Source organism: Rana temporaria, chromosome 1 (genome assembly GCF_905171775.1).
Source record: "Rana temporaria chromosome 1, aRanTem1.1, whole genome shotgun sequence".
Classification (NCBI taxonomy): Eukaryota; Metazoa; Chordata; class Amphibia; order Anura; family Ranidae; genus Rana; species Rana temporaria.
This window is the reverse complement of record NC_053489.1, coordinates 620,008,983-620,030,797: the sequence shown is the minus strand read 5'-3', so window position 1 is coordinate 620,030,797 and position 21,815 is coordinate 620,008,983. Positions and strand designations below refer to the sequence as shown.

General features: G+C 41.9%; 1 protein-coding gene across 1 annotated transcript in view; it reads left to right on the top strand.

Moving 5' to 3' along the window:
* The window catches only part of MXD4 (MAX dimerization protein 4), a 112,192-nt gene extending 90,687 nt beyond the window's left edge, over window positions 1-21,505 (top strand). Inside the window, exons 4-6 of the mRNA XM_040335300.1 lie at window positions 13,107-13,221; window positions 17,235-17,394; window positions 18,733-21,505. Of these exons, the coding sequence (XP_040191234.1) occupies window positions 13,107-13,221; window positions 17,235-17,394; window positions 18,733-18,881 (424 nt within the window). The 3' untranslated portion in view covers window positions 18,882-21,505. The remainder of the gene's footprint in view (window positions 1-13,106; window positions 13,222-17,234; window positions 17,395-18,732) is intronic.
* Window positions 21,506-21,815: the final 310 nt, after the last annotated feature.

The window sequence follows — 21,815 nt, the reverse complement described above, 5'->3', positions numbered from 1 at the left end:
TCTCAGCCTTTACAGCTCAGCGTGTGGAACGCTTTAACTTTGTATAAATAAATTCATATGTGAAAATTCTTGTACCAATAAATAAATATAAGAATCTACTAATACACATAAATAAAAAATAATAATAGGAAAATCACAAGTGCATAAGAAGTAAGTCAAATAGATTAAAGGCTAAGTTCACCTTTTTTTTTTCTAAATTCCAGTGCCCCTATGTACCAGTATAGCATTAATGTACTTATTTTGCAAAAATAAAACAGCTTTCCATTAATTCTACACCTGCTTGCCTCACTTTCTTCATAGCTGTTTAAATACACTGCTCCATTTGTTCTGCCTTACTTCCTGGACAGACTTTAGGTCATGACACAGGAAGGAGTTGACCAGCTGAGGGTAGATGATGCAGGGTGTGTGCTAATGAGGTAATGGGTAAGCTGGTGTAGAATTAATGGAAAACTGTTTTTTTTTTTGCAAAATAAGTACATTAATGCTATATTGGTACACAGGGGAGCTGGAATAATAATAATAATAAAAATAAGGTGAACAAAGATGAACTTAGCCTTTAAGGGAGTAATTTACTAAAACTGGAGCATGCAAAATCTGGTGCTCTGCATAGAAACTACCCAGTTTCCAGGTTTTATTGCCAAAGCTTAACTGAACAGGCCGAAGTTTGAAGCTAATTGGATACTATGCACAGCTGAACCAGATTTCGAGTGCACCAGTTTTAGTAAATCTACTCTTGAGCCCAGGTTCACACTGGGTACGATTTCCTTCGATTTGAGATGCGATTTCACATGTGAAATCGCATCTCAAATCGGCGGCATTTGCCGGCAATTGTCGGCAATGACACCGTCCTAATCGGTGCGACGCTGCATCTGCGGCGCTGCACCGATTTCAAAAAGTAGTTCCTGTACTACTTTTTGCGATTTCTGGCCGCGATTTACATTGACATCTGTGCAGAAACCTGCACAGCTGTCTCTTAAATCGCGGCCGAGATCGGGACTGCCGGCGGGAGTGAAATCGTGCGAGTTCAGCTGAACTCGCACGGCTTCACTCCCGCAGCCCAGTGTGAACCAGGGCTAAGTGTCATAAAATAAAAAGTCCTTCAATCAATTTTCTTAGGGTAAAAAAGCAAAAAATCCACTCAAAGAAAGAAAGAGTCTACCAAAACAAAGGGAATTGTGTATAGATCTTCCTTCAATTCACTCAGGAACAAAGAGGTCTAACAGCACTTTATAGGAGAAAACCTCTTTTGATGGATGGTAAATGATGGATCTCTTGTGAGCAGCCCTTCATACGCTCCCCACTCCAGTCCGGTTTCGCTCAGGCCAGCTGTCCAAATCAGTCATTCACAAAACATGGAGAGGAAGGGGAATCGTCATGTGCAGTATTTTAAAAATACCATTTAATTAAACCAGGCGTAACTCACACATGGGCAACAATATAAAGCATATCACAAATCAACCTCTGAACACTCTGGCGGGCATATTGACATCACCATGTTAGCTCCACCATATACGTTTCGTCCAAAAGGATGCAGGGCTAATGGAAACATATTATGCACCCTACTTTGCCAACTGATCTTAAAGAGGATCATGCATTATTATCATATTAAAGCAAAGTTCAAGTGATACAGAAACTAGTAAAGCGACAGCGGCTTGGTATAGAAGTTTCAACCAACATGTGGTTGAGCGTCTCACCCCTTATAAACCTCTATTGGCTTATCACTGTAATAATAAACTGGCAGGCGTTTTAACTCTACCCCGCTTTGTCTAAAACAAAAGTTCTGGCTATGCATACACATTAAAAAAGTTATAAATATTAATTTAAAATATTGATTTAAAGTTTTAATGGCATTACTGCAAGAGCTGCTAGTAAACTTTTGGAACTGCCATATTTATCGCTTGACGCCTTTTTAATGCTTTCTTGCTGTCTCTGAACTCTCCTGAGACTTTCAGTAGATAGAAAACTCAAAAATGGAAATGACAGCACCTGTTATGTGATCAGGATACCGGTAATCACATGTTAGTAGTTTGACGCAGTAAAATACATAGGGGAATTCAGGCCTTTGCAGAGCTAAGTGGTCAATGCAGATTCCACTGCTAGAGTACCATTGTTCATGCATTGAGCAGAGGACTATAAATCACTGAACAGCAGGAAGTTGATGTAGAAGAATGTGAGACATCATTATTGTGCAGTCTGGTTCCAGTCCTCGCAGTGTATGTTCCTTGGGAAGGAGTCCCCATGTTATGAGACACACAACGACTCATCTTCCAAGTGCCTTCTGCTTTCAGATCTATTTTAGGTCTAAATGCAGCCATATTTTGTGTGATTCACTTGCCCTTTACATACACATGGTAGCTTGCATTTGTCATTTTTCAGTGGATAAAGAGTTTCATTGAATATGTTGTATGCAGACTGCAATGGTACAAATCGTTGGCTTCCTCCACAGTCACAGTAAAAACCTTGTGTCTTTGGTAGGTTCACAACAAACAGATTCTATATACTCATTTCATTAGTAATAAATCCCACTTAATGAAAACCCAAAACTCTGTATCTCAGAAAATGTGAATATTGTGAAAAAGTTCAATATTGTAGTCTTATGGGGGTTGATTTACTAAAGACAAATTGACTGTGCACCTTGCAAAGTGCAGTTGACCTCTGCAAGGGCAATTGCTCCAGAGCTTAGTAAATGAGATGAAGGTTCACATTGCAAAAAATACCCAATCACATGCAAGAAAAAGAACAAAAACAGCATTTATACCAGCGTATGATTGTATGGTGGAAGTCAGCAGAGCTTCTGCTCATTTACTAAGCTCTGGAGTAACTGCTCTTGTAGAGTGCAACTGCACTTTGCAAACTGCACAGTCTATTTGTCTTTAGTAAATCAACCCCATGGCATCACACTCTAATCAGCTAGTTAACTCAAAACACCTGAAGAGATTTCTTGAGCCTTTAAATGGTCTCTCAGTCTGGTTTAGTAGGTTACACAATCACGGGGAAGACTGCTGACTTGACAGTTGTCCAGAACACAGTCATTGACACCCTTCACATGGAGGGTAAGTCACAAACGGTCATTGCTGAAGAAGCTGGCTGTTCACAGGGTGCTGTATCCAAGCATATTAAATGACAGTTGAGTGGAAGGGAAAAGTGAGGTAGAAAAAGGTGCACAAGCAACAGGGATAACCACAGCCTTGAGAGGATTGTGAAGCAAAAGTCATTCAAGAATTTGGGGGAGATTCACATGGAGTAGACTACTACTGATGTCAGTGCTTCAAGAGCCACCACACACAGACGTATCCAGGACATAGGCTACAACTTTCACATTCCATGTGTCAAGCCACTCTTGAACCAGGGACAACGTCAGAAGCATCTTAACTGGGCTAAGGCTGGGTTCACACTATACTACACAACAGCATGACTTTCATCCTACTTTGCTCTGCGACATCGGTCCTACATTGGTCCTACATTGGTCCTACATTGATCCTGCATTGGTCCGACATCCATCCAACTTTCATGAACCGGATACTACTTTGATCCGACTTTGTGATAGTCTGACTTGTTCTTTGACCAATCAAAACAATCCCAGAGTGAGATAAATTCCTTTTACTGCTGCTGTAATCACAAGTCGGATGTCAAAAGTCGGATGGTAAGGACAAGGCTCCTAATGATATTCAATGAGCTGAAGTAGGATCAATGTCGGACCAAAGTAGTACAGGGAGCATTTTCAAAGTTGGACCGACTTGTGTCAGGCAAGTTAAGACGGCTCCCATAGGGAAACATTGATTTTCACACGTCATGCGACATGAGCTCCCAATGTCGGAGCGTTTGTCGGACAAGTGTGAACCAAGCCTCAGGAGAAAAAGGACTGGACTGTTGTTCAGTGGTCCAAAGTCCTCATTTTAGATGAAAGAAATGTTTGCATTTCAATTGGAAATAAAGGTCTGGAGGAGTGAAGAGGCGCAGAATCGAAGTTGCGGGAGGTCCAGTGTGAAGTTTCCACTGTCCGTGATGATTTGGGGAGTCATGTCATCTGCTGGTGTTGGTCCAAAAGTCCAAAGTCAGCACAGCCCTCTACCAGGAAATTCTAGAGCACTTCATGCTTCCCTCTGCTGACCAGCTTCATGGAGATGCTGATTTAATTTTCTAGCAGGATTTGGCTCCTGCCCACTGCCGAAGGTACCAATACCTGGTTTAATGGTTATGGTATCACTGTGCTTGATTGGCCAACAAACGCGCCTGACCTAAACCCCATAGAGAATCTGTAGGGTATTGTCAAGAGGAAGATGAGAGACACCAGACCCAACAATGCAGACAAGCTGAAGTCCGCTATCATAGCAACCTGGGCTTCCATAACACCTCAGCAGTGCCACAGGCTAATTGTCTCCATGCCATGCCGCATTGATGCAGTAATTCATGCAAAAGGAGCCCTGACCAAGTATTTAGTACATACTATACTATTAACTATTTGATGATGATTTGAAAAATGCTTGAGCAAAGCGCGGTAACGTACAACACATACGACGGCACTATAAAGGGGAAGTTTCATTCGATTGGCGCTACCCTTTGGGCTGATTATGCAAATGTCCCTTCTCTTAACTTGCTTCTGAACATTCGCGTTTTTTTCCCCGTCGTTAAAGCCTACACACGACCGTTTTTCACGACGTCAAAAACGACAACGAGAAAAAATAGAGCATGTTCTAAATTTTTAATGGCCATTTTTCACGTCGAGAAAAATGCTATGGAGCATACACATGATCATTTTTAATGATCAATTTAAAAAATTGAATTTTTCTCGTCATGAAAAACGGTCGTGTGTACGTAGCATAAGACCTGAAAATAATTTCAAGGGTTCTGATGAAGTTAAAAGGTTCAGAAAGGCTCAATAGCGATATATAATACAGCAACATCCACATGTAGGACACCCAATGTTAGAGGTGATTTATTCTTCCAAAGCAAATACACTTTTGCTCACTGGTACTGACTAGTATTCCAATGTTTCTCTTCTCCCTCAATTTCTCTCCATCAGTCAGCTAATGTCACCTAAGTGCTAAGGGAGGGAGGCACAGAAGGGTCAAACAAGGATGCTGTGGAGGTGCAACAGACATCCTCCTTAATAACTGATGACATCATTGATTGTTAAGATGCCAGTGTCTAGAAAGTCGTAATGGTGCATAATGAAAACCTGTGGCTTTGTGTAACTAAAAGGCAGGCTTCATCCACATGCTGGCTTGTATACAATTTTTGATAAATTTTTAGACATTTTGTCAAGGCACCCCTGAAGAAACCTCAAGACACCCCTGAAGATACCTCAAGACACACTGGTGAAAAAGGCTGCATTAAACTATGGTCATTGGTTATTTACAACCACTTTAACTATTGTACGTGTTGCCTTGGCCCCATGCCAAAAGTGACTTTTAAAGCAGAAACAAGCCTTGTTTGTTCAAAACCTTAGTACAATTTTGAAAAAAAAAATTTAATTGTTAATGACTAAATTACAGCAAAATAAGTAGAAAAATACTGTAACTAAACTGTAAAGATCGGTATGCTCTAAAAGCGATACACAACCATTAGTTCTGAAATTGTATCCCTTCAACATAATATACTGTATATTATTTCATTTTAGGTTAAGTGACCCTTAAAGGGGTTGTAAAGGTAAAAGTTTTTTTCACCTTAATGCATTCTATGCATTAAGGTGAAAAAATATCTGCGGATTAGAGGCCCCCCAAACCCCCCTCTTTACTTACCTGACCCCTCGACAGTCCTGCGCCGTGAACGCGCAGGCTTCTCGGCCGTCTTCCCGGCTCATTCATTGGTTGATTAAAAGCAGCGCAGCCATTGGCTCGCACTGCTGTCAATCACATCCAATGACGCGGCGCGCTGGAGGGCGGGGCCTGAGTGATACAGTCGGCGGCTATGGCCGTGGGCTGTATCACGGGAGCGCGCCCGCAAGAACTCAACACCATCGCATTAAGGTGTTGAGTCCTTGCGGGGGGGAGACGAGACAGCCGCCAAGGGACCCCAGAAGACCAGGTTTCGGGGCCACTCTGTGCAAAATGAGCTTCACAGTGGAGATAAGTATAACATGTTTGTTATTTTTTTTAATGGTTTAACTTTAATGATCCTTTAAAGTTCATCACCAGGCAAGCCAACACTGCCCCATCCATCCGACATCATATGCCTAAAACAAGCCTGTCAATCTTTTAAGACCTAACACCTTTTTTCAAAGTTTCCGGTGCCCACCATCAGGTGACCCTTCTCACGGCACTATAAACCTGGCCTTGGTGCTGCCCCTCGTTGTGACGTCATCATGCCATTGGAGCTTTCTTAATCCTGTGAGAACCCCATCAGTGGCCAGCCAATAGGAAGTGTCCCATGTCATTAAGGACCAATGTGGGCACCCAAAAAAATTATTTTTATTTCAGCCCCGTGCCTCAGATGATAACAGTGTTAGTTAAGAAAATCGGGGGTCTTGATTTTGCAAAATTGAAAACAAAACCTTTTGCATTTGGTTCTAGTTTAAACAAGGGTGATGAAAGATGTTTTTTTTATTTTTTCTATTTTCCTTTTTTATGCCAGAGTCAGTTTTGGCTTTTTCAGTATAAAATAACAGCTGCCGTACGACAAAAATTTAACAACTTAAGGTACGCCTTATAGCAGTTTTACTGCTACAGGGTGGAACCTGGGCGCCGGATCACATGTATATATACGTGATCTGACTCTTCTGGGTAGGGGATGCGGATGTGCGCCGCCAGGGGCTCCCCTCCGCTGTGATTACACCCAGTGGAAGCCGATCGGCGAGTGCACGGCACCCTATGTTCTTTAGGCAGAGAGACAGAACTGTTATCTGCCTATGTAAACAAGGCAAATCACCGTTCTGACAAGAGGGAAGGGTTCAAATTTGTATTCCTGCAAAGCAGGGAATAAATTACATCTCTTCTCCCAGTTAAAGCACCTCACACAGTATAGTAAAACACAGGCTAGGCACACAATTTACCCTTTGATTGCCCCTGAAGTTAACACCTTACAAGTGTCCCTAGTACAGAGACCGTGCATATTTTTTACTAGTAAAATAAATAAACAAATAAAAATATCCCATAATTTGTAGTCACTATGAGGTTGATTTACTAAAGGCAAATAGACTGTGCACTTTGAAAAGTGCAGTTGCTTCAGAGCTTAGTAAATGAGCAGAAGCTCCGCTGACTTCCATCATCCAATCATGTGCAAGCAAAATGCTGTTTTTTTTATTTTCCTTGCACATGGTTGGGTAGTTTTTGCAAAATGAACTTTTACCTCATTCACTAAGCTCTGGAGCAACTGCACTTGCAGAGTGCACATGCACTTTGCAAAGTGCACAGTCTATTTGCCTTCAACCCCTATAACTTTTGTGCAAACCAATCAATATTGGGGTTTGTTTTACCAAAAACGTGTAGCAGAATACATTGTGGCCTAAATTTATAAAGAAATTAGTAAAAATGTATTCGATACACGTTTATGCCAGACAGAATTTTTTATTTTTTTTTGGTTTAAGAGTAACTTGGTTTGAGAGAGTTTTGCAAGACAAGCAACATTTTTAATACATTTTGATTTGATATTCAAGCGATGTCTAGATATACAAGTAGCGTCATGTCACAACTGAGTATAAAAGAGCAGAGAGGTGCCTCTAAGTGTAGCAATATGGTTACATTTAATGAAGGTACAAAATTTTGCAACATATTTCTACACTTAGGCCCCGTACACACGGCCGAGGAACTCGACGTGCCAAACACATCGAGTTCCTCGGCCAGTTCAGCCCTGAAGCCGCCGAGGAGCTCGGCGGGACGAGAGCTCCCATAGAACAACGAGGAAATAGAGAACATGTTCTCTATTTCCTCGTCGAGCTCCTCGTCGGCTTCCTCGGCCGAAAGTGTACACACGACCAGTTTCCTCGGCAGAATTCAGCCAGAAACTCGGTCGGAAACTGAATTCTGCCGAGGAAACTGGTCGTGTGTACGGGGCCTTAGAGGCGCCTCTCTTCTCTTTTATACTCTGTGGCTCCTGCTGGATTTTGGTTCTAATCCCCTTGTGGAGGCTTCAATTTGTGGATTGACATTTTATGGTTACACAACCTGATCACATTGCTAGAATCTTTTTATATGGACTATAAACTGAAGGACTTATAAACAAATGATTGTGGAACGAATCATTTGAGTTTCCATTATTTCTTATGGGGAAATGTGCTTTGATATACAAGTGCTTTGGATTACAAGCATGTTTCTGGAACGAATTATGCTTGCAATCCAAGGTTTTACTGTATTTTTTTTCTTTAAATATTTTTTTTTTGTTTATAGCACAAAAAATCACAGAGGTGATCAAATACCACCAAGAGAAATCTCTATTTGTGGGGAAAAAAGGACATCAATTTTATTTGGGTACAGCGTTGCACAACCACGCAATTGTCAGTTTAATGCAGTGCCGTGTTGTAAAAAATGGCAGGCTGTTAAGTGCTTGAAAATTGTTATCTGGAATTGGACTTTCATTTATTTATTTTTTTTAGTCCATCTAACATAACAAAATGTAAGATTACCCTGCGTGACAGCGCTGCTGTGCGATTTCACCATAGAACAAATAGCGTTTTACCTCATTACAGAAAGTGGAAAAATAATCGAAACGATCGAGAGAAAATATACAATGTTACAGGGGAGAGTCAAAACATCTGTGTTAATGTTAGACTGCGGCATTAAATGTCATTTTTTATTTTGTCCAAAGTTCTTCTTTCATTTCAGCAAAGAAAAGGAATAGAATCTTGCAACCTGACACGACTCATGGGCAGAAAGGGTTTGAGCTGTATTTCTGTAGAAAGGTTTTCTGCAGTCTGTCTCTGCCTCTAGGCGATATTCCCTTTTAAACAGGGACATTTCCATCTGCGTATGGAAACAGCACTATTGTACTGACTGTTAATACATATACACACACTAGAACCCACATGTACAAAGTTTGTGAGCGTGGAATGTTCCTCCTACTAGTTCATTGACGGCGACGACAATGGGACATTCAGAATCGTGACGTCACACAATTCTTATAAATATTGAACATGAACCAAAATGGCTGCCTCTTCAATGAAAACTAGTTAGTATTTCAATGAAAGGTCCTGCAGGATAAAAAGGGTTCTATTTTGAAATTCCAACAAAAGAATCAGAAATGTGGAAATTAAATATACAGTCCGTGGTGTGCACATTCTGAAGCTCTTAAAATATTTAGGAAAATGCCTGCTAATGGAATACAAGACCTTAAGAGTTGCTAATAAAATTCATAACCATTTATACAAAAGTTGCCATAGACACAGAGAAAACAAGATGTTTCAAAAATTCTGTTATTAAATATGTCCTCCGGAAGATTTAACCCCCTCCCCCATTCACATGTGAGCACAGTAAATTTAGCAAATTTTAGGCTTTTTTCTGAGTTTTTGGAAAAAAGTGGAAAAATAATAGATATACTAACAGGATCTACAGGTGATTTAAAGAATTATACTGTATAGGGTTATACCGATGCCGATACTAAGCATTTTCGCAAGTATCGGTACTCAAAGTAATGTCACCTTGGGGGCGGACAGTGGCATCGCTAGGTGGGTACAGGTCGCACCTGGGTGACACCCACCACCCGCATGTCCCAGGCAGCTGTGGTGGCTTGGCTGCTCCTCCCTGTGGCCAGCCGGCCACCCATTCAGTTCACTGCCTGGCCTTTAGGGGGAGACTAGGTCATCTGAACATAAAGAGGTCACCATGTGTAGGGATAGGTGTCCTGGGGCATCTTTCCTGTGACATCCAGTGGCACCAGCAGCTCTCGCGACCAGGCTCACCTGGTGTTCTGGACCTACACTAAATGAGGTGCCTGTTTTAACTGTTAAATTGTGAGTAGCTCTCTATTGAGGTAATTTAAGCATTTACATGTTCTGCTGCACTTAGAGGTGCTTCTCTCCTGTTTTTGTCCTTTGTGTATTTAGAATTTGCTACAACTCTACAAGAAGCTTGCCCTAGTGTTGGATCTGCTTGGACCTATTATGGCCTGCCATATTATACTTTCATGAACATTGTTCATAGCAGATTGGGTATAGTGACCAAACCACCTTTAGCCTCTCTCCCTTTTTACTTAGCTGCATTGGAGGCCAGAGGAGAGATTTGGGGTCTAATACCCCAGATCTCTCCATAAAGTGGACCTTTCACGGTCCATTCTATTACACGGGATGTTGTTCATTCCTTGTAATGGCAATAAAGTCAATAAAGGTAAGGTAAAGTGTTAAAAAAATAAATCATAAAATTAAAAAATATAGTATCAGTAATTGGTATCGGCAAGAACTTGAAGAAAAGTATCGGTACTCATACTAGGTCTTAAAAAACTGGTATTGGTGCGTCCCTAATAGTGTAGATACATTGTTACACGTTGGGGTTTCTTAGCTTAATGGTAGTGCCAAAACAGTGAGTCCACGCGTTATATATACCGGTATATATTTCAGGGCTTTCCTGCCCACGTTTATTTAAAAGAATGTCAAAATTCACACAGGTATGTTTTCCCATGCAGGGGGCTCTCACCATCTTTGCAAAAACATGACATTCAAGCTCCTGGCTCTCTTGTGGCAGATTTACTGCTTTAAGTACCTCTTCGGGGTCCTCCTGACCATTAGTACAATTTTGGTCCTCCTGACCATGAAACACGTCCCATTGTTTATGCACAGATGCTACACTTCAGCTCTGTGTCTTCCTTACATCTTCCTAGCTGCTTTGTCCCTCATGGACTCTCTCTCAGGTTCAGCCTGACCTGGACACCATGGTGCACACCAGCACCTATCACGGCTCCCTTCACACACTGACCTCCTCGGAAAGCCAGAGATAGAGCTCAGAGCCCCATCCACCCATTTATCTGTAGAATGTACTCATTCAGTTTACATGCCGGCATAGTGCCTATGTGTTGGGATGGCTGAACTGCTGCGCAGGTATGGGAGAGATGTCATCTCACTCCAGCCAGTCACGGTGGCTGATAATTGGCACCTGGAAGATGCTAAAGAGAAGATGGTGGCGAGGGAGCTTGCAGCAGAGGTAAGCATTACAGACTTTAGTTCCAAAACCATGGACGTTAATATGGAGTTGCCCACCCTTTGCCTCTATAACAGCCTCCACTTTTCTGGGGAAACTTTCTAGAAGCTTCCGGGGTGTGCCTGTGGGAATTTGGGTCTATTCAACCAAATGAACATTTGATGAGAAGAATTGGCTCACAATCAGAGTTCAAATTCATTCTAAGCCTAGGTTCACACTGCTGCGAATTCAAAATCGCGGTAAAATGCGCGATTTTACCGCGATTTCGCGGCCGCGATTTTGCCGCGATTTGCCGCGATTTCGGCCGCAATTTAATGTAAATCGCGGCCCGAAATCGCAAAAAGTAGTACAGGAACTACTTTTTGAAATCGCAGATGCGGCGTCGCACTGATTAGGACAGTGCCATTGCCGACAATTGCCGCCGATTTGAGATGCGATTTGACATGTCAAATCGCATCTCAAATCGTTCTAAATCGTACCCAGTGTGAACCAGGGCTCAAGGTGATAAATATGGTTTAGGTCAGGCCACTCGTGTTCCTCCACATCACACTCATCAAACTATGGGGGTGGATTTACTAAAACTCTAGAGTGCAAAATCTGGTGCAGCTCTGCATAGAAACCAATCAGCTTCCAGGTTGTATTGCCAAAGCTTAACTGAACAAGCTGAAGTTAGAAGATGATTGGCCACCATGCACAGCTGCACCAGATTCTGAGTGCTCCAGTTTTAGTAAATCTCCCTCTGTGTCTCTATGACTTTGTACACACGGCAGGGTACAGTCATGCTGAAACAGAAAAGGGCCTTCCACAAACTGTTATCAGAAAGTTGCAAGCACATAATTGCCTATAATGTATTTTTTATGCTGTGGCATTAACAGTAACTTTCACTGAAAACATCTAAATCTAATAATTTGAAGGGGTGACCACATACCTTTGCTCATATAACATAGATATGACCGTCAGGTGTCCACTAACTTTCGCCCATGTTATTTATATGTAGACAAAATTGCCCCCTTCATCATAAATGGGGCAATTTACATAATAAATTTGGGAAGCAAACAAAATCGGTGTCATCATATGCTTACTCTGCCAACTTTTGTCTGTCAAGATATTTAGGATCTATGTACCTTAACATACCCTGCTGATGTACAGCATTCTGGGATTTTAAGCTTGTCTACAACTTGATAGTTGATCTTACATGGCTCTCATTTTTGCCTCAACAAAATGGTGGCCATCTGCACAGAGACGCCAACTTCCTATTGCAGGGGTCTCAAAACTTTCTTAACAAAGAGACAGTTTTTTTGTCCTTTAGACTTTAGAGGGGCTGGACTGTGACCAGCAGGAGTGGAATTTTTTTCTGGCATCAGTGGGAGTAAACATCACATTTGGTATTAGATGAAGTAACAATGCCCCGTTGTTGGTATCATTGGGCGGGGGGGAATAGTACCCCCTTGTTGGTGTCAATGGGAGAAATGGTGCCTCATTTTTGGCGTCAATGTGAGAAATGGTGCCCCGTTCTTGGTGTCAATGGGACAATGGTGCCCCATTGCCACAGCCAGTTGTCAGATTAGTGTCTCGTATCAGTGGGTGGAATAGTGCCCCAAGGTCCAGATAAAGGCAAGCAAAGGGCCTAATCATAGAGTCTTAATTGTAGAGGCCTTTATTATTAAGCCCTGAAAAGAGCGAAGCGCATCTGAAGGGTTTTCTACAGATGAAGAACAGTTTAAACCATCTCTTTACCCATCTCATTACATTTATGCAACAGGGAGTTGGTGTCTATGTGCAGATAGCCACCATTTTGTTGAAGTCTACTGAAGCCTGATAAGCTGATTCTGTATGTCTCGCACCAGTCTTTTCACATGCTGATCTGACTGACACTGACGGTTTGGAGTGGTATTCGAGCGGTACTATTTTCTTTGTTTTGGCCTGTTTTTTTTTGCTTGTCTTTATCTTAGATCTTATATTTGTCGCATCGTTATCTTTATCCTACATTCTATAGTTTATATTGTTCTGGAATCTTTACATCCTATTCTTTTTTTTTTCCAGGCGAGCAAAACTACGATTATATTTGGAGCAACTGAAGCAGCTTGTGCCCCTTGGGCCAGAAAGCAACAGACATACCACTCTAAGTCTCTTGAAAAGAGCAAAAATGCACATTAAGGTGGGTTCATACGATGTGCTCCCCTATACTGCATTGCCTTTTACCGTATTTTCAATACTCCACCATATAAGCTTTAGAAACTATAGATATTATTATGCACTATTATTGTAACATGATCTGAAAGTCATTTTGGTGAGATTTTCAAACGTCTACTTCAAATAAATCCTAAGAATGAACTTATCTTATTTACTTCCTCCTGGTCCTTTGGTATTAACCTCCCTGGCGGTATGATTATTTCAGATTTTAGGTGCTGAAAGCGGTACCATTATTTTTCATGGAAATTTGGCGTTTTAAATTGTAGGCCTCTAATTCTTAGGAATAACTCACTTAAATCTGTTCAAACAAGAGTCTAGTAGACATCCCGGGTATGATAAAGTTTGAAAAACAAAATCATGAATTATAATATAATAAATAACTATAAATAATTATAACAAATAATAATGTAATTATAATAAAAAATATTCAATAATGTAATCAAATCAAAAACACTGAAATTTGCTCAGTTGCAGAATTGTCGCTGTCATTACTTTTATTTTTTTTGTGACGAATTTCCCCACAAATCGCTATCGCTCAATTCTGCAAGTGATTATAATTTATTATCGCTGTTTTCTAGCTGCTCTAAAATCACTTTTGACATAAAGGGACACTTTGTGGTTGCTATGGACAATCTACAGTTTGCAGGCAGAAAGAACAGTTTTTATTTTATAAAAGTACATGTAGGGCACTGGGCAGACCACTAGGGACAAAGGGGGTGTGTGTATTTTTTACATACAGTACTGTAATCTATAAGATTACAGTATACTGTATGTAATGTGTTTATTTACTTTTTTGAATTTGGCGCCGTTCTCCGCCCCCGTGTGTCGCAACGTCGCAGGGAACGGAGATCGGCGGCACACAGGGACACTGTGTGAATCGAGCGAGGACCCACTCGCTCACACAGCGGGGAGGCATCGCAGGATCCAGGGACAAGGTAAGTAAACCATGCCTGTGGACACTGCGAGGCGAGCCCGAGTCTGGCTCGGGGTTACCGATCGCAGCACAAAATTCTCACCCCGAGCCAGACTCGGGAATACCACAAGTCAGGTTAAGCCCAAAATCAAAAATGTATATTGTAGCTTAAAAATCCATAAATGTAGTGGCTAAACTGGTTTTCAGTTACCTGAACATTTTTTTTCCTTACCTTTTAGAATAAAGGGTTTACAGAAATGTATAAAAACTGACTGTAAGCACCACTTGTTAGTGTTAAATTGTTTGTCTAATCCATCTAACTGCTACTTTGTTGGACAACTTGATCTGTTAAAGCAGTGGTTCTCAACCTTACCAGTGCCGTGACCCCTTGATAACATTTACCAAGTTGTGGGGACCCCTAACAGTAAAATTATTTTGGTATAGTGGGTTGTCAGCACCCAAGGCAAGACAAGTAATTTGTGCTCCTGACCAATGGACATTTAGCGCTCCCTGAGTCCTTTTCACTTGTACAGTACAGTGCTGGTGGGGAGTTGGGAAGAGTGCCAATGTTGGGGGGAGTTCTGATCAGCCAACATAGGTGCTCTTGATCAAGGTTATCTGCTGATCTGAGAACTGTAGTGGGGACTTTTTGTGGCAACTATAATCACAGGTAGTGTTACTCAGGCCCCGTACACACGACCGAGTTTCTCGGCAGAATTCAGCCAGAAACTCGGTTCAGAGCTGAATTCTGCCGAGAAACCCGGCCGTGTGTACACTTTCGGCCGAGGAAGCCGACGAGGACCTCGGCGAGGAAATAGAGAACATGTTCTCTATTTCCTCGTTGTTCTATGGGAGAACTCGGCCCGCCGAGCTCCTCGGCGGCTCCAGGACTGAACACGCCGAGGAACTCGATGTGTTTGGCACGTCGAGTTCCTCGGCCGTGTGTACGGGGCTTCACTGTGTCTCCGGCTTCACTGTGAGACACAACTTTGCGGTGTCTCGTAGCAGTGACACCTATGCCGAAATCAGGAGATAGGGTCTCCTCCAGCCCCTCCCACTTCACATTCATCACCAGTCAGCTGACCTCTAGTTTCTGCCCCCCAGCCATGCCGTGAACTAAAGGGGCGGCTACGAAGAGGCTGAGTGGGTGGCTGCGGGCTCCAGGGACAGCCCTGCTGGTCGGCCCCAAAAAAGCTGGGAGAGTGGTGCGGGCTTCAGGAACAGCCCATGGTTTGGTGACCCCTGGCAAATCATCATTCGACCCCCAAAGGGGTCCCGACCCCCAGGTTGAGAACCACTGTGTTAAAGGAAGTTGAAAAATAGCAGACTTATTGTCAGGATCACCAGGTGGAAATAAAGGGGAAGAAAAACAAAGAATTAGTAGGCTGCAATATAATACATTTTGGTTTTGGGTTTAATACCAATATAACTGTAGCCTTAGACAGAAAGTGGGGATTGGGAGGACCAATTGGACCTTGAGAGAACCATCCTAGGTCGTAGGTAAACTTGGGCATTATTTTTAGCTTTAAAGTGGAACTGAAACCAGACTGCAAGCAAGCAGGCTGTTTTCGCAGAAAAAACATGAAATGTCTCTTCGGCAATAAAATACACCTACCTACTTGTTCGCAATCTTCTGCAGTTAGTAAACTGAGCTGCGCATCTCAGCCTACAGTGCCATCATGGTCCCTGTGTGACAGCATAACTGACTCCTGCACATGGACAGGAGTTATGTCATCCCGTGCCACCCAACAGAGATGCCCTGAAGAGCGGCACCCAGACTATTAGAGAGGCAGTAAGTAACATGCCTTCGGTTCTATTTTAAGTGAATGTAGGCAGCATGGAAGGCAAATAGATCTCAAACCAGTTGCAGTGCCTTGAAAAAGTATTAATACCCCTTGAAATTTTCCACATTTTGTCATGTTACAACCAAAAACGGAAATGTATTTTATTGGGATTTTATGTGATAGACCAACACAAAGTGGCACATAATTGTGAAGTGGAAGGAAAATGATAAATGGTTTTCAAAATTATTTACAAATAAATATCTGTAAAGTGTGGCGCGCATTCGTATTCAGCCCCCCCCCCCCCCCCCGGAGTCAATACTTTGTAGAACCACCTTTTGCTGCAATTACAGCTGCAAGTTTTTTTGGGGATGTCTCTACCATCTTTGCACATCTAGAGTGACATTTTTGCCCATTCTCCTTTGCAAAAATAGCTCAAGCTCTGTCAGATTGGATTAAGAGTGTCTGTGAACGTGAAATTTTCAAGTCTTGCCACAGATTCTCAGTTGGATTTAGGTCTGGACTTTGACTGGGCCATTCTAACACATGAATATGCTTTGATCTAATCCATTCCAATACAGCTCTGGCTGTATGTTTAGGGTCCTTGTCTTGCTGGAAGGTGAATCTCTACCCCAGTCTCAAGTCTTTTGCAGATTCTAACAGGTTTTCCTCTAAGATTGCCCTGTATTTGGCTCTATCCATCTTCCCATCAACTCTGACCAGCTTACCTGTCACTGCTGAAAAAAAGCATCCCTACAACATGATGCTGCCGCCACCATGTTTCACAGTGGGGATGGTTTGTTCAGGGTGATGTACAGTGTAAGTTTTCTGCCACACAGCGTTTTGCTTTTAAGCAAAAAAGTAACATTTTGGTCTCATCTGTGTTCTGTGTCCCCCACATGGCTTCTTGCAAACTGTAAAAGGGACTTCTTATGGTCTTATGGCTTTCTTTCAACAATGACTTTCTTCTTGCCATTCTTCCATAAAGGCCAGATTTATGGAGGGCACGACTAATAGTTGTCCTGTGGACAGATTCTCCACATTCTCTATCACATAAAATCCCAATAAAATACATTTACGTTTTTTGGTTGTAAGATGGCAAAATGCAGAAAATTTCATGGGGTTCGAATGCTTTTTCAAGGCACTGTATCTTTAAAATTGACTTTTATTGAGAGATGTGAGCGAGCAGCCATTGCATACCTATTTTGGGTACACCATTAAATAAACCATTTGCAAGAAAAAGTACATAGACATGCAAACACATTTCTACAATTGTCTCTTCAGAAATTAGAAGAACAGGACCGAAAAGCTCTGAACATCAAGGAGCAGCTTCAGAGAGAACATCGCTACCTCAAGCGCCGTCTAGAGCAGCTCTCTGTGCATGGGATGGAACGCATGCGCACAGATAGTTTGGGCTCTATAATATCCACTGACTCTGAACAAGGTGAGCAGTACACGCCAGGCTATGGGAAAGTCACTTACTAGTGCTTTATATAGCCATTAGCGATCTGTCTGCAGCATCTTCCCCTTGGTGGTATCCATTCCCTTCTGTGTAGAATAAAGCTGTCACTGGACATACTGTAACTAATATGCTCTGAAGCACGCTAAAATTCTCAAAATGCTCCTACATCTCATGTACTTGACATCTGGTTCACCATAAAAGTTAACAGAGATTGCCATGTCTTTGATATGCTTAGTTACCCACGTGAATGCACAAAAGCAAGGGTGAATAATAAAAAAATTGGAATTTGTTCCTTCAGTTGCGTCACAAACCATGACTAGAAAACCTAATGCCGGCCATAGACGGTTCAAATCCCTGCTGAACCGGCTGAGATTTGAACCATTTGTGGGCAGGCTGGCTGTACCCAAGTTGATTGATCGATAGCCACTGTTAGTTCTGGTCGGGACAGCTCCCCCAGCCCCTTGCAGAGAGAGCACAATAGTTCCGCCGGGGGGATTCTCCCATCAACACTGACTTTGTTGATGAGGGAATCGCACCATTTATGGCTGGCTTAAGATACAATAGGCATGAATGCTCTGCCCATTTGTGCTAAGGGGGTTACTAATATATACATAAGGTCACAGAATATGCCCTATCAGGAAATGGAGGAGGAACTAGTGATGAATCAGTGACTGAAGATTTTGAAGGGTGTGTGAATTGTTAGAGAATTGCAGAAAGAGATTCTAGAGAAGAATCAGTTAAGCTGTCCCAAAAGGTGAAAGGGTAAATGGAGGAGAGTAAGTTGTGTGTACAACAGAAGATGGACTTTTTGTATACTCACCCACCTAGCGTATCCAGGGGACATCCTCCCCTCTTCTGGCAGCACTCCGTCCCGCACCTTCATGTCTTGCTGTGACATCACGTCCAGGTTTCGGGTTCAGCTGACATGTCTCTCTGTGATGCCCTGCTAGGCTGCCTCCTCCTCTTTCACTAAATGAAAGGCTTTGCCTACTGGGATATGTGACATTCATATCCCAGGAAGCAAAGAATGAACAGGGCATGTAATTTGCCTAGGCTAATGACTAGGGACTGTTGGGACTGTACAAAATCGTAAAAAAAAAAATATTATTTTATAAAATAAAGGTCGCTAATCGGGCAGAGGACCAGCAGATGGGTGGAGAGAAGGGGTGAATGGTTGGGAAGGCCAGAGAAGAGAAAAAGTCAGGAGGATACATACCAACATTTTAGTTGTTTCATGTGGGAGGGGTGTAAATATGCAGGAAATGTTCCCATCCATTGAGCATGTGTTTATCAGTTCTTTGTTCTGTCTCCCCTCTATAGAAGTAGACATTGAAGGCATGGAATTTACCCCGGGAGAAGTAGACAGTATTGGAAGTGCCAGCGATGTGGATGACCACTACAGTCTGCAAAGCAGCTCCAGCGACAGCGGCTATACACATTCCCTGAGACTTAATTCCAGTCTCTTATAGTGGCCAAATTACTGGACCAACTCAGGACCATCAAGCTGAAGCACTTACATCTGGAAAACAAAACAAAAAAACAAAAAAAAAATGTATAAGAAAACAAGAAAAAGTTAACTGCCACTCAGTCAGGACTGCTGACTCTAAATCCTTCAAGGAGCATTCTTGCTGAGGAGGCCCCCCCCTCCATTTCAACCACAGCACGAGAGATTCCCGACACACGGCTTTGATGGCAGTCTGTGCTGTGACTCAATGGGGTGGATGTTGACAAAGAGAGTGTAAAGCTCAATGAAAGCCCAATTTTTGCAGTCATATCATTCCATTGCTAAGTATTACATGGAAACACAGAGAGAAGCAGGTCAGATATTTTTTGATTACCAGAGATCATTTAGTTTTAAAAATGAAGTAGAATTTGTACATGCCCGTCGAATTTCGTAGTTAGACATAAAAAACAAAGAATCGTGACTTCTTTGAAAAACAGGCAATAGTTTTATTAGTGTCAGTATTTCAAGCACTTGGCGTTTGCAAAGCAAGAGAGGGCGAAAAGTTCCCCTAATGTTTTGAGTTTCATGCCTACCGTATGGTGAAAAAAGGAGTTTTTAGTCTCTTCTGCATTTTTTTTCCTTCACTGTACACCACAAAAGAATATGTAGTTAATTTTGGTTATGGTGAATGAAGCCAATGTTTCATGTTTAAGAAGGTGGTCTACATGGAAAATGAGCACTGCTGCATTCAGATAATGTGGAACTTCATGAGATGCAAAACATTCCCAACTCGTTTCTCCCATAAGGCAGGAAAGGCAAGGGTACAGTCATCTCCTGGTTTGCTTTCATTGGTCACGTGGTCCCAAAATTTGTGACTTGATGAAAAAAGGCATTGACAAAGGTCATGTGACTTCTTTCCTTCCATCAATAATAAGGGCAACAAGGAAGGTTGCAATATGTTGAGCTGCAGTTGAGATGATCATCTTGTCTCTACACCTTGCCTTTCATCTCACTGTACGCATACCCATGGTGCAGCTCCCATAACATGCATTGGCATCATCAGAAATGTTGACCAAGTCATCGGCAGGAACATTTAAGGCATTTAGGCTACCCAGCTTCTGGGCCCTATTCTGTTTTAAGCTTGGGAAAAAAAATGTACTTGTTTCCGAATCAACTAATTAAAACGGAAAACATGACTTCTGTCTCAAAAATGTGTGTGCTGACAGGAATTTTAGAGATGCATCCTATAGCTGTACTCAAAATTATTCAGTATAAAGCTCTGAGGTCACCACCTATTAGACATTTTATTATTCCCATTGAGTCGCAACCAACTCTTGGCGAGTCTTTTGACCAGCTCTGTGGGCACCACGTATGATGCGATTTTTTCCATAGAAACCCTTTTTTCCATAGAATTATTTTTACATGAATTGTTTGATGTCTCAGCACTTAACCCTCCTCTTTATGCAGCACAGGCTCCTCCTTTTACACCAGTCATATCATAATCATTCACAGCCCAACTTATATTCTCATATTTTGCACTTAGGATTTCCATAGCGGCAAATGGTTTTTACTTGACTGGTTTTCTGTCATAGCACCCAACCCTACTCTTTTCGCAGCACGGGCTTGGGACCGGCCATGGAGGAGTTAGCATTTACTTGGCAATTTTTTTTCGAGGTAGGTCGCCAGGTCTTTCCTCAATTACCCCCATTTGCATTGGCTTGAGACTGGCATGCAGAATTTAACACACATATTAGGGCCAGAAGTCAGTTATCCTACCAGCATGTCTTTGGAATGTAGGAGAAAACCAGAGTACCTGGGGAAGAATATGCAAACTCCATTGTGATAATATCATATTATTTCTATTATTATCTGCTGCAGCATTGAAGGGACGTGATGGCCCACGTAGGATGGCCTACTCATTGACCACCTTCTAGCATGAAACAGACTTCGGTCACATGCCACAAATTCTCTCCTCTCTTCTGAATGGTGAGTCAGGTGAAATTAAGAATAGCTTGTTTTCTGTTTAATCTTTCAGCTATCACTGCATTTTACTGAAGGTATGGCTTGCAGCTGCAGCGTGTTTCCTCAGCACACGTTTCAATGTCTAGGATGAAAAGAAAAAAAACTATTTGGTAAAAAAAAAAAAATCATGCTGTGAAACGGCACTGTTTATTTTGTATACTTTAAATATGTATCTATGAGAATTGTAGCAATACTATGAAGTCATAGTCTAGTTTTATTTGTGTAACACAGCCTCATTTCTCTTGTGAAGTCAGTCAGAGAAAGGCATGCTTGGCATAGAGAATCAAGTGACCAGATAAAGTGTTCCTGTTGTGTAAGGACAGCTAAGGTAGCCATTTTTCCTCCAATTTAGCCTGTCATGTGACCTCGCTGGTTTTCAGTGCACTGATAGGCTGTTTTTTTTTTGTTTGTTTTTTGCTGAGTAAAATAATGGCCTCCCAGCTCCAACTATGCGACAGGACTCTTTATAGCTTTGCGCTATCCGTATATATTCTGCGTTCTACGTGCAGAAATATATTTAGATAGAGGAAAGTTGGAGGTTGTGATAAAAAAAAGCTATTGACACTTTTCTGACAAGTGATTTTAGCAAGTGTAGTCTATATTTCCTGTAAAAGATTTTGTATTATATTTTCCTAAATGTTCTCATTATATCAGGGTTGGGGAGGGGTGGGCGGGCGGGCGGGCTAGGAACGAATCCAAACAAGAGTCTCAGGGACTCTCTTATTTTTTTTTTTCATATTGTGCCTTGTTAATCAACTGTTGTTTTATTATTTTTTGGCAATTTCTGAGATAATATTCAGTTAAAAGCCTATTACCTGGTTTTATGATGGGCCATGTCATGTTATGTCCATTTTTTTTTTTTTAAATTGTAAAATACCAGAACAAGAGTTCATTTACCGTGCAGGTCATCTAGGCATCTATCCAACTGGAATGAATG